Source organism: Phascolarctos cinereus, unplaced genomic scaffold (genome assembly GCF_003287225.1).
Source record: "Phascolarctos cinereus isolate Bilbo 61053 unplaced genomic scaffold, phaCin_HiC Scaffold_3;HRSCAF=262, whole genome shotgun sequence".
Taxonomy (NCBI): domain Eukaryota; kingdom Metazoa; phylum Chordata; class Mammalia; order Diprotodontia; family Phascolarctidae; genus Phascolarctos; species Phascolarctos cinereus.
Window position 1 is genome coordinate 109,682,888 of NW_027555736.1, and position 14,882 is coordinate 109,697,769.

Consider the following 14,882-nt stretch of genomic DNA (forward strand, 5'->3'; position numbering starts at 1 on the left):
TCCCTAGCCTAATTTGTCTTTGAGAGCTTGGAATAACAACCCAAGAAAGCACCAACAGAACCAGTTCAAACTTTTCCTCCAAGGGTCAGCAAGGAAGCACAGTGGATAGAGCACCAGCCCTAGAATCATGAGAACCGAGTTCAAATTCGGCCTCAGACACTTGGCACTTACTAGCTGTGTGACCCTGGACAAGTCACTTAACCCCAATTGCCTAAAAAACAAAACAAAACACTCCTATTAACTTGGTCCTCTGTCCTTCTTTCTAGTGGCATGGAGACCTCAGCTCCAGGATGCAAGCCAGCTTGGCCACAGCCCTTCTGGAACACAAATCTTCCAGGGCCTGCAACCCAAAAGCACTAGTGCTGCAAAGCTCTGAACTAGTGGTGCCAGGAAAAACAGGCTCTGAACTGTCAGCGCAAGGCCAGAAAACCAAGGAACAGAGAGACTGAGGCAGGTTACCAGGACAGCACACCAAGTACAGGAGGGCAGGGGGTCGGTGAGTTGCGTAGCACCCCATCCAGCCTAAGGAAAAGACACAGCACCCAGTTGGGACCTGTTTTGACCACTCAAAAGTCAGTTTGAACAGAAACCTAGCCTGCTGAGCCATAAAGATCCCGTGTGGGAGGAGGCTGAGATGCTCTGAGATGCTCTGAGATACAACCCCCAAGGAAACCACAATCAGTGGGGAGGGAGTCAAGAAGTAGGTGATAAGGAAAAAAAGACTGAAAGTACCAAAGATTTCAGGAAGAAATCTTAAAGACCTTGAATATAAACAGATAAATCAACAGGAAAAACTGTAACAACAGAAGGAAATGTGGCCTCCAGTTCTAGTAAAAAAGTTTAGGCATCTATGAATTAATATTGCAAAATAAAGGAAAATGATCTAACACTGGTTGAGATAGAGACCCTGTGAAACTTGAGGAGAACATGGAACCACAACACACTGTTCTTGGGTAGTTTAGAAGAGAAATAATAATTGTAAGAGCAGAATTTATGAACTCCATGGAAAAATTAATGAGCATATTAAAAAAATTTGAATCTTAAATAGCAAGCCTCACCAAAGAGAGATAACAGACTGGGAATGTGAATACACAGAAGTGAAGAAAATCCAAGGGAAAAAAAAAAGCAAAGAACAGTAACATTAAAAAATTAACATTAAATAACATTAAAATTGATCATCATACATATGTCAACCACAGGTTGTGTAAAGACAACCAAAGGATCATAGGTCTCCCCAAAGATTAAGGCAGAACAAAAAGCCTTAATACTATAATGAAGGAAATAATAGAACTGTTCAGAACTTTTGAACATAGAAAAATGAAATTGCAATGGAAAAAATTCAAAGATTACCTCCAGAAACAAACAAACATGGATGCAAACTCAAAGACACTAGTAGTTAAATTTAACCAGAAGCAAATTCTTCAAGCCATCAAGAAATAAAGCCCCCTTCAAAATAAAGCAAGACTATTCCACCCCCACCAGAAAAAAGGAGAACAGATGGAATTTGGAAGAAAAATGGCCTGATGATGCAGCCCTGGGTAACCTATCCAGAAAATCTGAGCCTAACCATACAGGACAAAAGATATTCAATAATAAAGAAGACTCTGAAAACATTTTTTAGAAAGAAAATCAGAATCAAAGAGATTATCTGCCACTGGAATACCCCAAACAACTGAAATGTAGAAGTAAATAAAGCAGCAAGCCAAGACAGTAACAGTAACAGAATGAATGACAACAGAGACAGTAGAGACTTCTTTCTAAATGTACACATGGAGAGGGAGTAAAAGCGGATATCTTGTAGAAGTAACAGTAAAGTGGAGGACAGGGGGCATTATGGACAGATCTTGGTAACTCCCTGCCAGGTAAATACTTCTTTTATGCGATATTGCAACATGGAAGGAAGAGAAGCGAGCAGGGGGACAGAAAAGCATGTGATATGCTGGGATCAAATTAAGGGGAAGGTAACCTCTGTGGTCTCAGAAAGAGATGAACCTACAGGGGCATGGGTGAGGAAGGAGTGAGGAAATACTGAAAAATAGGAGGTAAAGAAGAAGGCCATTACTTTGGAAGTAGTAGAGGGTTCCACTGAAGAATATTCCTACCGGTTAATCAAATGAGGCTCTTAGACTACATGAGGCCTGACAGTCTACTTGTCCTGGGAGGAGAGAAGTTGGAACTCCTGGGGGCAACTGGCACCCAGAGGACTAAGAATATGGACACAGGGCAAGTACCAGGCAAATAACATGAGAAAAAAAAAGTCAACAACAGAAGGTATAGCAATGAGGGAATGTCCTGACACCTGCAATAACTGGCACTGTTCTGAGAGTGAGGCACAATAGAAAAAAAGGAATCCACAGGGGTAGGCCCTCCAAAGCAGTGGCAGAAAGCACCTAGAAGAGAGAGCCTAGAATGGCTATCTTGAAAGTTTTAATTCTACGAAAACCACAGAGAAAAAAAGAGGGACTCGATGATTACAGGGGCTGTGAGTCAAGAGAATGAGGGTCTAGAGTAAACAGAAGATGGATAATGAAGAGAGAGAAATCCTTTTTTGGAAAGAAGTACCAAAAATCAGAAATTTTAAAAATTAATAAACAAGACCACCTGAAGGTGAGGAGAGAAAGGGAGAATCCATTTGACTGAGAAGAAAAAAGAGGAAGAAATATATAACCAGATAAAAGCAGGAGACAGGAACTAATTAACAAACTCCCAAAAGGAAAAGGGCTAACAAGCAAGAAGAGAGCATGTGGTGAGAAGACAGCTAGTGGGAATAGGGTGACCTTAACTAAAAGGAAAAATCGTAACTTAAAAAAATTTGGAGACAGATGAAGTAAAATATGTACCTAAATCTTATAACTTTAAATATGACTAGATTAAACAGTCCAATAAAATAAAAATGAGTGACAGATTGGATAAGAAAACAAAACCCTACAATTTGTTGCTTACAAGAAAACACTTAAAAAACAAAAACATACCCAAAATAAAACTATGTGGATAGAAAATTTTTTATTATGCTTCAAGTGAATCTAAAAAAAGGAGTCGCTATCATGCTATCAGACAAAACAAAAACAAACATTCAAAAAATATAAAGGGATAAACAAGGAAACTATATTATGCTGAAAAGGACCATAAGTAACAAACCAATATCAGTAATAAACTCATACACACCAAACACCTAAGCATCCAAATCGATAAAGGAAACATTATCAGAGCTTCAGGAAGACATAGACAGTAACACAATAGCAACAAGAGACTTCAATATCTCTCCATCAGTTTTGGATAAGTCTAATAGAAAGATAAACAAAAGAGAAAATATGAAACTGAACAAATTTCTGGATAAACCAGCGTTTAAAAAGAGACTTGTAAATGGGGCAGCAAGAGAATGTACATATTTTCCCACACCACTTCTACAAAAATTGCAAGCAAATATAAAAAAGGCAGAAATAATTAATCTATCCTTTACAAACCATAATATAACAGTAACAGCAATTGCCTCAGGGACCACAAACAAAAGATACAGACCCAAATGAAGACTTAACACTGAAATCTCAAATAACAAGCAGGTCAAATAATAAAACATATAAACAATAATTACATAAAAGAAAATGATAACAATGAAACAACATACCAAAATTTCTGAGATGCAGCTAAAGTTGTCCTCAGGAAGGAAATCACACCTAATATCAACCTCAGAGTTTGGTCTAAGAAAGACAAATGAGTCAGTCTGAACTGAGCTCTGCAGGGATGCTCTGCCCACTTGAGAGAAATAAACGAACAAGCAACAACCTATTACTGTTTGTCTTTCTTAGACCAAACTCTGAGGCTAATACCTTACAACCATATGTTAACAAAATAGAAGAGAAGATTAGGGAACTGAATATCTATTCAAAAAAATTTTTAAATAAACCTAAAATAAGCACAGCAGAGATATTAAAAATTAGATGGGATATAAATTGGAAATAAACAAAAGCCACAGAAATGATAAATAAAACTAAAAGCTGGTTCTTTGTAAAGACTAATAAAATTGACAAACCTCTAACTAATTGATTAAAGAGAGCAAAGAATCAAATCAATAAAATAACAAATAAGCAAGGTGAAATGACAACAAAACTAGAAGAAAAAGAATAATCAAAACATATTATATACAGTTATATGCTAATAAAACTGAGAACACAAAAGAAATAGAGGGATGCCTTCATAAATATAAAATGCCTAAACTATCAGAAGTCTATATCAAGATCTTAAATAACCTAATCTCAGAAAAAGAGATCTAGGTATAAAGGAATTACCACAGGGGGGAAAAAAACTGCTAGTTCTATCATATTCAACCAGAGAATTCTATCAAACTTTTAAAGAACAATTAGCAAACATACTCCACAAATTACTCTCAAAAACTGAGAAAGAATGCTATCAGAATCCTTTACGAAACAAATATAGTCCTAATACCCAAACCAGGGAAAGATAAAACATTGCAAGAAAACCACAGATCAATAAATCATTAATGAACCTTGACAAAAAATTTAAACACAACCCTATTAAACAGACTAGAACAATTTATCCAAGAAATCTTTTTTTTTTATCAAGTACGATTTGTATCAGGGATAAAAGGAGGGTTCAATATTAGGAAAATATCAACATAATTAATCACATTAAAAAACAAAACATCCAAAACCACATGATCATCAATACTGCAGAAAAAGCCTTTGACAAAGCATAATACTGTTTCATGCTAAAAACCCTACAAAGTATAGCATAAAGGGACCTTTTTTTAATATCATCAAAAGCAAGCAAGTATGCAATGGGAATACACTAGAATCTTTTCCAATAAATTTGGGAGTTAAGCAAAGATGCCTATTCTCCCTATTATTTGATATAGTTTTGGAAATGGTAGCAATAGCAGTAAGACAAGATAAAGGAATTAAAAGATTTTCAGCTGTATCCAACTCTTCACGACTCCATTTGGGGTTTTCTTGACAAAGATACTGGATCCTGGATACCGAGAAAGATACTTCTCCAGCTCATTTAACAGATGAGGAACTAAGGCAAAAAGGGTTAAGTGAGTTGCCCAGGGTCACACAGCTACTAAGTGTCTGAAGTTGGATTTGACCTCAGATACTCCAGGCCCAGTGCTAGGTACCTAGGTACCACATAAAAGGAATAATAAAGAGAGGTAAAGAGAAGATAAAACTATCTCTCTTTGTTAAAGATACGATGGCTTATTAGGATAACCCCAGGGAATAATGAAAGATACTCATTAAGACAATTAACAGTTTCAGCAAAGTTTCAGGCTACAAAATAAATCATCAAAAATCAATAGCATTTCTATAAAATAACAATGAATGATAAGAAGCAATAATAAAAACTGAAATCCATTCCAAATAATTACAAAATGCATAAAATATGTAGGGATCAACCTCCCAAAGCACACAAAATAATTAGTTTTTCAATTACAACTGAAGAAAAAAGGAAGATAAAATGCCTTATTAAAGGTGTCCCAAAGTCTTAATGCAGTTTTAAGCTTTAATAGTCATAGCAACATACCGTATCCTAGTAACTAACATAAGTCAAGAGAGAATTAAGGAAGTACTACTAAAGTAGCAAGCAATCTGCCTGAAAGTCACTACACACAAAAATTTCCAAGAAACCATTTAAATATATTATGCCATAAATAGGAAGGAACTTCATCTTAAATTTGAATTACTCTACTTTTGTCTCTTTAAAAAGTTTTATTGGAAGCCTTTTTTTTTACACCAGTCATTTCCCAATTTTCCCTCATAAAAAATATTTAAGCAAAAGTGACCAACCAAACTCCTACAAAAGTAGCTATGCATTCTATGCACACTCACCTCCCTGAGGCAGAAAGTTAGTTGAGACCAATATTGGTTACTGCAAATATTATTTTCCTTTACTTTATAGTAGTCATTGAGTTGACTACTCTCCCAGTACAACTTCACTTTGCTCTGCATCAAATTCATACACATTTTACCATGTTTCTCTGGATTCCTCCTATTTATTCTTCCTCACGGTTCATATACCTTGATTTGTTTGGCCATTCCCCACTTTGTTAACTGTTTTTATGCTAGTATAAAAATGACTGCTACAAATAATTTGATTTATATAGTACCTTTCTGTCTAACCTCTTTGGGGTATATGCTCAATAGGCATATCGGTAAGTGAAGGGTATGAATGGTTTATAGGGATTTTTCACCCAAAATTTCACATAATATTCAACAATGATTAGTCAGTCTAATTCACAACAGCAGCACCAGTATTCCCCACAGCCCCTGACACAGACTGAGTAGCGGGGGAGGGGAGGGCTTTTAGAGTTGTTTTAATTTGCATTTCTAATTAGCTCTACATATTTAACATTTGAAAGAAAGCCCCAACACTTTTATATTTTAAAAAATATTAAAGCCCTAGAGCAGTACATTAGCCGAAAGCTAAATTAAAAACACTAAGGTAAGAAGACAGGTGGGTTTGTAATGACAATATATGGAACAAGTCTCTTTAAAATTTAAATTTAATAAGCACACACACAAAAAGAAATGAAAACAAAATAACTAGTAAACAGTGGAAAGTGCCTAGAGGACACAAAACACTGATGGGAGAGAAAATTCAGGGAAAACAAATTCATTTCTCAATTCAGAAAACAACACAAATAATTGTTGAGAAAAACAACTGCACAAAGATGCCCCGGGGGCAAACTGGTGGAGGACAGGCGTGGAGGAAATGCTCGAAGCTATCAGAAGGAAAATGTACCATTCTACCCTTTTAAAAATGCAAATAACAAAACAAGTAACAAGTGTGGGCAGAAGGCAAATCAACACACCTTCCAATTTTACACACACACACACACGAGGAAGAAGTGTTAACCATTAAATCTACAGACCAGGAAGTGTTGATAACGACCTGATCCAGCAGTCAGGGTCCTCTTTCTTACTGATGCAATACATTAAGCACCAATATGAAATATCGTTTCCTCAGAGCCCGTTTCTGGTGTGCAGCGCGCGCACACACAGACATACACGATCTGCCAGCTGTAAATCCTAGGACGCTGGGGCACTGGGGAGGCCGGCCTGGCCCAGGGGGCCGCCAGCACGATGGGCAAACCCTTCCCGACCCTAGCCAGCCCCTTGGCCCACGGCCGCTCCAGCGTACCTGACACCGAGGCTCTCCTTGCTCCTCCCCGAACCAGGCTGGGCCGCATCCGGCCTCAAGGGGCAGCCCGACAGCGGGGCTGGGGAAGAGTCGGGGGAGGGTCGAGCGGGCAGGGCGCCCAGCTGCATGTCCCCCTCGCTGCGCTGGCAGCGCGGTCCGGGGGTCGCAGTCGCACCGCAGGGACGCCAGGCGGCTTGGGCCAGTTGCTGGGGACTTCCACGCCCCTTCCCCCTTCACAACAGTTACCTCTAGGGGAGTGGCGCGCAGGCTGGCGGGAACGAACCAAGCCACCAGGAGGGGGCGGGCTTTGCCGCCGGGATTGGTGTGTTGATTGGCTTGATTGGCTGGCGCTCGAGGCTACACAGACGCATGCGCAGACTGCCTCCTCTTTTTTTTTTAATGTGAGCCCGGGGCAAAAATCCCAAACCAGGAAATTCTTCTGAGTGTGTTCCGAACGAGGCGCGAGCACTGCACCTCTCTGGAGCCCGCATTGTTTTCAGTGCATGTGGTAGACGGGAAGGTGCTGTGGCCATAACAATTCCTGTTCTTGGTCCTGTGCAGGCCCAGTCCCCAGCCTGGCCTAAGGTGTCTCTGACCAAGCCGACAGTCATTAAGTGTTCCTTCTTGTTCGGTCCGATTCTTCGAGACCCAATTTGGGGATATTCTTGGCAGAGATACTGGAGCGGTTGCCATTTCCTTCTCCAGCTCATTTTACAGATGAGGAACTGAAGCAAGCAGGGTTAAGTGACTGCACCCAGGGTCACACAGCTAGGAAGTGCCTGAGACTGGGTTTGAACTCAGGAAGATGAGTCTTCCTGATTTTAAGCTCAGTGAGCCACCTAGCTGTCCAAGTGTTCATTAACCTCGAACTATGTGCTTGGCACTGTGCTGAGCACTGGGGGAGACACAGAAAGGCAAATGACAATCCCTGCCCTCTAGGAGCTTACAGTCTAATAGGGGAGACACATGCAAACAAATATAGAAGGAATAAGCTATATACAGGTAATTAGGAAATAATTAAAAGAGGGAAAGGACAAGAATTAAGAGAGCCCAGTCTCAAGCCGGGGGCAAGAAAGGCACCTCAGTCAGTCAGTCTTATTAACTATTTAGCGCCTGCTTTGTGCTAAACTTGCTGAAGATACATAGAAAAGCAAAGGTCCTTGCCCTCCAGGAGCTCCTAATCTAAAGGTTCAAGTCTACTTAGTTGGGGGATGAAGAGGAGGGGGAATTTAACCCATTTTAGTTGATGCCTTAACTAAGTGAGAACGGGGCAGCTAGGTGTCACAGTGGGTAGAGTACCTGGCCTGGATAAAGGAAGACCTAAATTCAAATCCAGCCTCAGACTCTGGGCAAGTCACTTAACAGCAGTCACTTACCCTCCAATTGCGTCACTGAAAAAAAAAATTAAGTGAGAACAGAGACTTAAATCATCCATCCATACAAAATAAAGAGTGTCAGCTAGGTGGGGAGGGATAGAATGCCAGCCTGGAGTCAGGAAGATCGTGGGAGGGATCTAGGAGTGGCCAAGTAGTTTGGGATTCCTGGAGGAGTGAGTCTAAGGAGGATCTGGATGGGAGTGGCCAGTAAACTGGGGTGAACAGAATGCCAGGGACCTCGCCAAGTGGCAAAGGGAGAATGGAGTCTAGATAGCATTAAGAGTGAGAAGTAGCCAGGGGCAATTGGGAGGTAAGAAAACGGAATTGTGTGACTAGATGTAGCCACAGTGAAAAACCAGTTGATAGGATTATAGCCTCAGGTGAGTGCCAGAGATTTGGCCAGGTGGGAAAGTCCAGGGTTTTTCCTTTTTGGGGGCCAGATCCCAATGACATGGTCTTTTCCTTTTAGGGGTTCAGATCCCATCATTCTCCCCTCAAACAAATGGGACCCAAATTCTTTTGGGATAAGGGACGAAGGTCTTGGCTTCTGAAACTGCTTCCTGCTGGCAAGGGGCATAGAGCTATCCCTGCCTTGAAGGGGTCCCAAAGAGTAGGTTGACTGGAACCGAGCCTGGCTGCATCCTGGAGATGATGGGGGGCATTGGCTGGTACCCACTGTTTGCTACCAAATGTAGGTGAATGGCCTGTAGTCTGGAAGACACAAATCTGACAGAAAAAGACTGCAGGGCCCAGCTGCAGGGAGAAGTTAAAAGTGTAAGAGCCCCATTAAAATCATTTACATCTGACCTACAGGATTATCTGATCTTGTTAATTTTTCTAAAGTTTAAGTAACACTTTTGCAGGTACAAGTTTTCTTCCCCCGGGTTCAATAGCTATACAAATGAATTTGAATTTGCCAGAGGCTGATTTTCACTTCAATTATCACTGAAATTCAGGTGAAAACAGCTAGATCTCACTCACTTGCATTATTCTTCTACTGACCACTTGCTCTGATTATAGAAATTTGCTATAAAAGGATAAAGCAGGGACAAGATTTAGGGCCCAAATACGTTAAATATACTTAGCTCTGTTTGGATTCAGATAATTCAGTTTTCCAACTATGTAGTATCAAATCCACCTCGTAGGCAGACTCAGGAATAGCCAGGTGGGTAGCATTCCTTTTCAAAGGAACATAGTGGGGAAACTGAGCCAGGACCATCCCATCTTAGACTGAGGCTAAAATTATCCTCTCACCTTTTCCTGATGCTGACTTCCCACCAGTATCACATTCTCTCTGAGTAGCTTGTGGCATTTCTCTCAGATAATGGATTATTGATTATCGCTGGATTATTACGATCTCAGACAACTCAAAATAAAATCCCGTGAGCTTTTACCTCACACAGCAAGTTTCACTAATCACAGCTTAGGAAAAACTTTTCTAGGATTTACATCTCAAATTTAAATCTGTCCTGGTATAAAAAGCCAATTGTTAGAGATTATTTCTATATACTTGCAAATTCTTAGCAAGACAAACCCCAAACAAGCTTTTTGGCAAGTTTACACATTAAAACAATAATCAACAATAGCCAAATTATGAAAACTTGCTTGGCATAACTGATACAAAAAGTTCACCAATTTAGTTAAATGCATTTCCTAATTAATTTACAAAGAGAATCAACATTTCATCATTAACAGTTAAAACTACAACTTTAAAAGAGTGTGCTTACCCAAGTTCAGAGGCTAGCTTCTTTACCTTGGAGCAGGATGTGCTGAACCTGAGTGATGCTTCCCCAAAAACGTTGCCCCGGGGCCCAAGGACATTGTCAGTGGGGCCCATGCTGTAAAGGGTGAATTCAGAGGTGGAGGGGAGGGGAAGGTGAAACTCTTTTCTCCTATGAGAGGGATTAACAGACACCTTTTTAACTCAAGAGAAGGGAGTGGGAGATGGGAGTAACCAGGGTTGCAAGGAGGTGTTTCAAAACTCCTTAATGATCTATCACAAAATTTCCAGAATCTGCTAATGTTTTTCGATGTTCTAACTTTTCCCTGTAACCTCCATGAAGGAGGATCCAGGGGTGTAGAGGGAAGGGAGTAAGTAAGCCTCAGAGAACCAAAAAGCACCTGCAATTTTCCCAATTCCCTAGCGCCGAGAGAATTGACAGAATTGGGCATATGCTTCTGGATAGGAAGTCCATCCTTGTTCTCTATGCTGTGAAGGGTGTACCCAGGTCCATGGCCTCCAACAGAACCAGTGGACTGACAGCCTGAGAACTTCAGGCTGAGTGCAAGACAGCCTCATAACTGTCTACTCGAAAAGCACTTACAAGCCTTCCTAGATGCTTGGAGAGTGACCCCAACTGCAGGACAAGAAAGAAGGGGGGGAGGCTCACATACCTTCCAGTCTTGGCTGGGAGAAGAACTTGAGGTTAGGCCACCAAAATGTTGAGGTTTAGAGGTCAGAGGTGCTGGGACCCCGAAATCATGACACACAGGTCCTGCCTGCATGAATTTGACCCAAGCCTTCTTTCAGCCAAAGACAAGGTTTATTAGAACATCTGCCATATTGGCCAGATTCTTAAGGAATTGTAGCATTTGTATCACTAATGTAAGCAGGTCAGATCTTAAGATTCTGAGCCCCTGACTAGATTTTAAGAATCTGAGCCTATGGTTTTATCTTGTAATAAGAATAGCAATACCTGTATTTTGACTGACACTAGACTGACCCAGAAGTCTCAGCAGATGAAACCCAAATGAGTTGGTTTTCCTCCTTTTATATTTTATATTTTAAAATAAATTCTAGTAATATATTTTGTCTTTACTTGGCCCAGACACTGCCATATGTTCCCTACGCCCTGTAAGATATAGGCATCTTCATGTAAAATATCTACCCAAAATGATTTTTTTTAACTTCTAGTGGACCTGGAATTCTTGTTCCCATTGAGAAAATGATGACTTCTGATTAAAAAAATATATGTATTGATACATTGAGAAGCAAAATTATTCTGTCTAGAAAGTCCTGAGTGGAGATGAAGCAGAGGACCCTCAGCTTGTTTAGAGACTGTGCCTGCTCTGAGCATTCTTTAAAAGTGTCCTGCTTGGGCAGCTAGGTGGCACAGTGGATACAGCACCGGCCCCGAAGTCAGGAGGACCTGAGTTCAAATCTGGCCTCCGAACACTTGATACTTACTAGCTGTGTGAACCTGGGAAGTCATTTAACCCCAATTGCCTAATAAAAAAAACAAGTATGCTGTTTTTGTTTTGAATTGGGAAGGGAAAAGCCTTAAAATGAAGAACTATAATGGCAGACTGGGAAAAGTACAAAATTCAGAATCAAAGAACTTAGGTTTGGCACTATTATTTGCTAGTTATGTTGGCAAATTATTTCATCTCTCTGGGCCTGTTTCTCCTAAAAATGAAGAGATTGTTCATGATTTTTTTTTTACATTCTCTCCAGTTCTAAAATATTAAAATATATATGTGATCTCACTGATTTGGATGTTACCTGTAATGATAAAGATTACAACCCAGCCTTTGACTCTTGCCAGTGTCCTTCCATAAATTCATCACTGAGGATCCACCGCTGGTGCTGGACACCTTCTTGACATGGGCAAGGTGCCAGGGTGTACTCTGGGACTTTCATCTCTGATACTCATCATGTGGTCAGCCCATCTTTTTGTTTTTCTAGCCATCTGTTTTTCTAGTGACATCTTTTGTTCCTCTTTTTCTTCAAAGTTGCTTATTTGTTACATATTGCCTCCTGTTCACATCCATCACACTGGTCTCTATTACCTTCTGTTTGATATTCATTTTTAATTCTTCCAAGGGTGCTATGTTTCATGTCCAAAAGCTAAATAATAGCACAATATAATACTGATATTTTTAAAATGGATCTTTGTTGTGGTGGGGAGGAAGGGAGAGAAAAATTTTAAACTCAAAAGCATATGGAAGTGATTATTGATAAATCAAAATAAATTAATAAAATTAAATTAAAAAAAGAAAATCTCCAAAAATGGGTCTTTGTTTCTGTACAATAATAATAACTGACATGCAGCACTTTAAAGTTTGAAACAAACATATGAGGTAGGTAGAATTTATATTATCTCCATTTTATAGAATGCTGAAGCTCAGAAAGGTTAAGTGATTTGCTTGTGGCCACACAGATAGTAAATGCCTGGTAGGATTTGAAGCCTAATCTTCCTGATTTTCAAGTTTAACACGCCAATAACTATACCAAACTGCCTACTTCTTTAAAAAAAATGTTCATTGGTATTTTTAAAGTTTTTAATATCACATAGATTTGCAAATAGACCCCTCCCTCCTCCCTCTCCCATCCTTAGAACTAAGAATAAAACAGAGAGGGAAAAAAAGTTCAGCAAAGCAATATCTTGAAAAGTGTGATGTCATGTGCAATACTGCACACCAAACCCCTACTCCCTAACCCTGGCAAAGAAGCTGGGATAGGGAGATATCTTCTCAAAGTTCTTTGGAATCAAGCTTGATCATTATAATTTTGCAGCATTCAGTTTTGATTGTTATGTTCTTTCCATTTCATTGTTGTAGTCAGTCTATATTGTTTCCTGGTTCTGCTTACTTCACTTTGCATCACTTTAATAAGTCTTCCATTCTTTTCGTTTGTCATATTCTTCATTTCTTACAACACAGTAATATTCTATTATATGTTATACAATTTATTTAGCCATTCCCCAATTAAGAGGTATCTACTTTATTTCCTGTCATTTGCTATGACAAGAAAAAATGCTGCTATAAATATTTTAGTGTTTATGAGGTCTGTCTTTTTGTCTTTAACCTTGGCTGCGGACTTCTTCAGAGCCTAAGACTATTTGTATTCACAAGAGCATCTTGTCCCTTGGACTAAGATTTGAACTATTTATAAAATGTTAGCATTGTTTAATTAACTATAATGATTGTGACAGGCATTTTCACGATTGGAAATATCTAAAGGCAATCCCTAAATCTTACTTTGGCAACTGGGTTCAACTTTATCTTTACTCTCAGCGGGTTCAAGGCTCCCCCCAATCTGGTTCCTATCTAATTTGCTACCTTGATATCAGCTATTATTTTTACTCTTACTCCCAGACAAACTGGACGATTCACTGTTCCCCAGATTTGGCCTTTTTCTCCTTTGTGTCTTTGGGTTTAAACGACTTAGTGTAACAAAATTTCATTTGTACTTTTGAGATGCTTTAATATTTGCAAGCATTAACCAAATGTTTGCTTGTTTGTGCCTTCCCATGTCCTAGGATGTTCTCTACCTACGTCTCCACCTGTGGAAGTCCTGCTCAACTCTCAAAGCTTATTTCAGAAGTTATTTCCTTCATGAAGCCCTTCCTGGTTCCATTCCCCTTTCTGTGGGCCCACTCGGAAAAATGTAAACTCAACACACTTTTAACTTTAAATTAACAATATTAACAGAAAATTAAAAAATTAACATAAATAATATTAACAATATTATCACTTTCTTACATCTAGACAATTAACAAAACAACAAATCAAGCCCTGATTTTTAGTGTTTGCCAATTTCCCCTAGGAAATTTTACTCACATTGAAAATTTAACAAATTAACAAATAATGTAATCATCTTTCCTCTACACCTCTCTGACATTAAATCATACCTCTCTTGTGTTCTATTTCATAATATATTTTTTGGATACATCTCTTCTTTAGTTTATTAGATTATAAATTCCATGAAGGCAGGAATTGCTTTACATGTATCTTTATAGTCTCTCCACTTTACATGTATCTTTATAGTCTCTACACTTTACATGCATCTTTATAGTCTCTACACTAAAGCAGTACTTGCCACACAGTAGACATATAATAACAAATCCTGAATAAATAAATGAACCCAACTTTTTACAAGAACTTCCAAAAAGAACAAGTCAAATCCTTTTACAACAAATAATTGTTAAAACCCCACATCTCTGTATCAGGAAGATTTCCTAACTCAAGCTGAATACTCATTTATGTAAGCAATATTTTGTAAAATAAAATTTCAGTACAACAAAAGAATTTAGACAGGCCTTTGGATTTTATTGTAGTGACTGACCTGAAGTTCACCTCTTCTCCCCCTTTTAAGATCTAAGGTAATTAATGAGCATCAAATTGACTGATAGGCAAAATGAGGAGAGTGGAGGAGAAACAATGAAGAGGGAAGTTAATTCATTCATCCGTTAATTCAATAAATATTTACAGAGTGCCTAATGCAGACCCAGTTCTGTACTAGAGGGTGGAAGGTTTATAGAAAAATAGAGGACAATGTCCCAGGCTTTTAGGAATCAGTGATTAACTTAGAATAATTGACTGTAGTAGGACAGAGTAATGTTTGTGGAA

At 39.1% G+C, this 14,882-nt stretch overlaps 1 protein-coding gene across 2 annotated transcripts in view; it reads right to left on the reverse strand.

Moving 5' to 3' along the window:
* SLF2 (SMC5/6 complex localization factor 2) overlaps positions 1-7,448 on the reverse strand; it is a 47,738-nt gene extending 40,290 nt beyond the window's left edge. The window contains exon 1 of one of the 2 annotated variants that reach the window (XM_078151099.1): positions 7,156-7,448. In XM_078151099.1, coding sequence (XP_078007225.1) covers positions 7,156-7,283 — 128 coding nt within the window. In that variant the 5' untranslated portion in view covers positions 7,284-7,448. The remainder of the gene's footprint in view (positions 1-7,155) is intronic. The other variant, XM_020966728.2, reaches the window with a different exon arrangement.
* Positions 7,449-14,882: the final 7,434 nt, after the last annotated feature.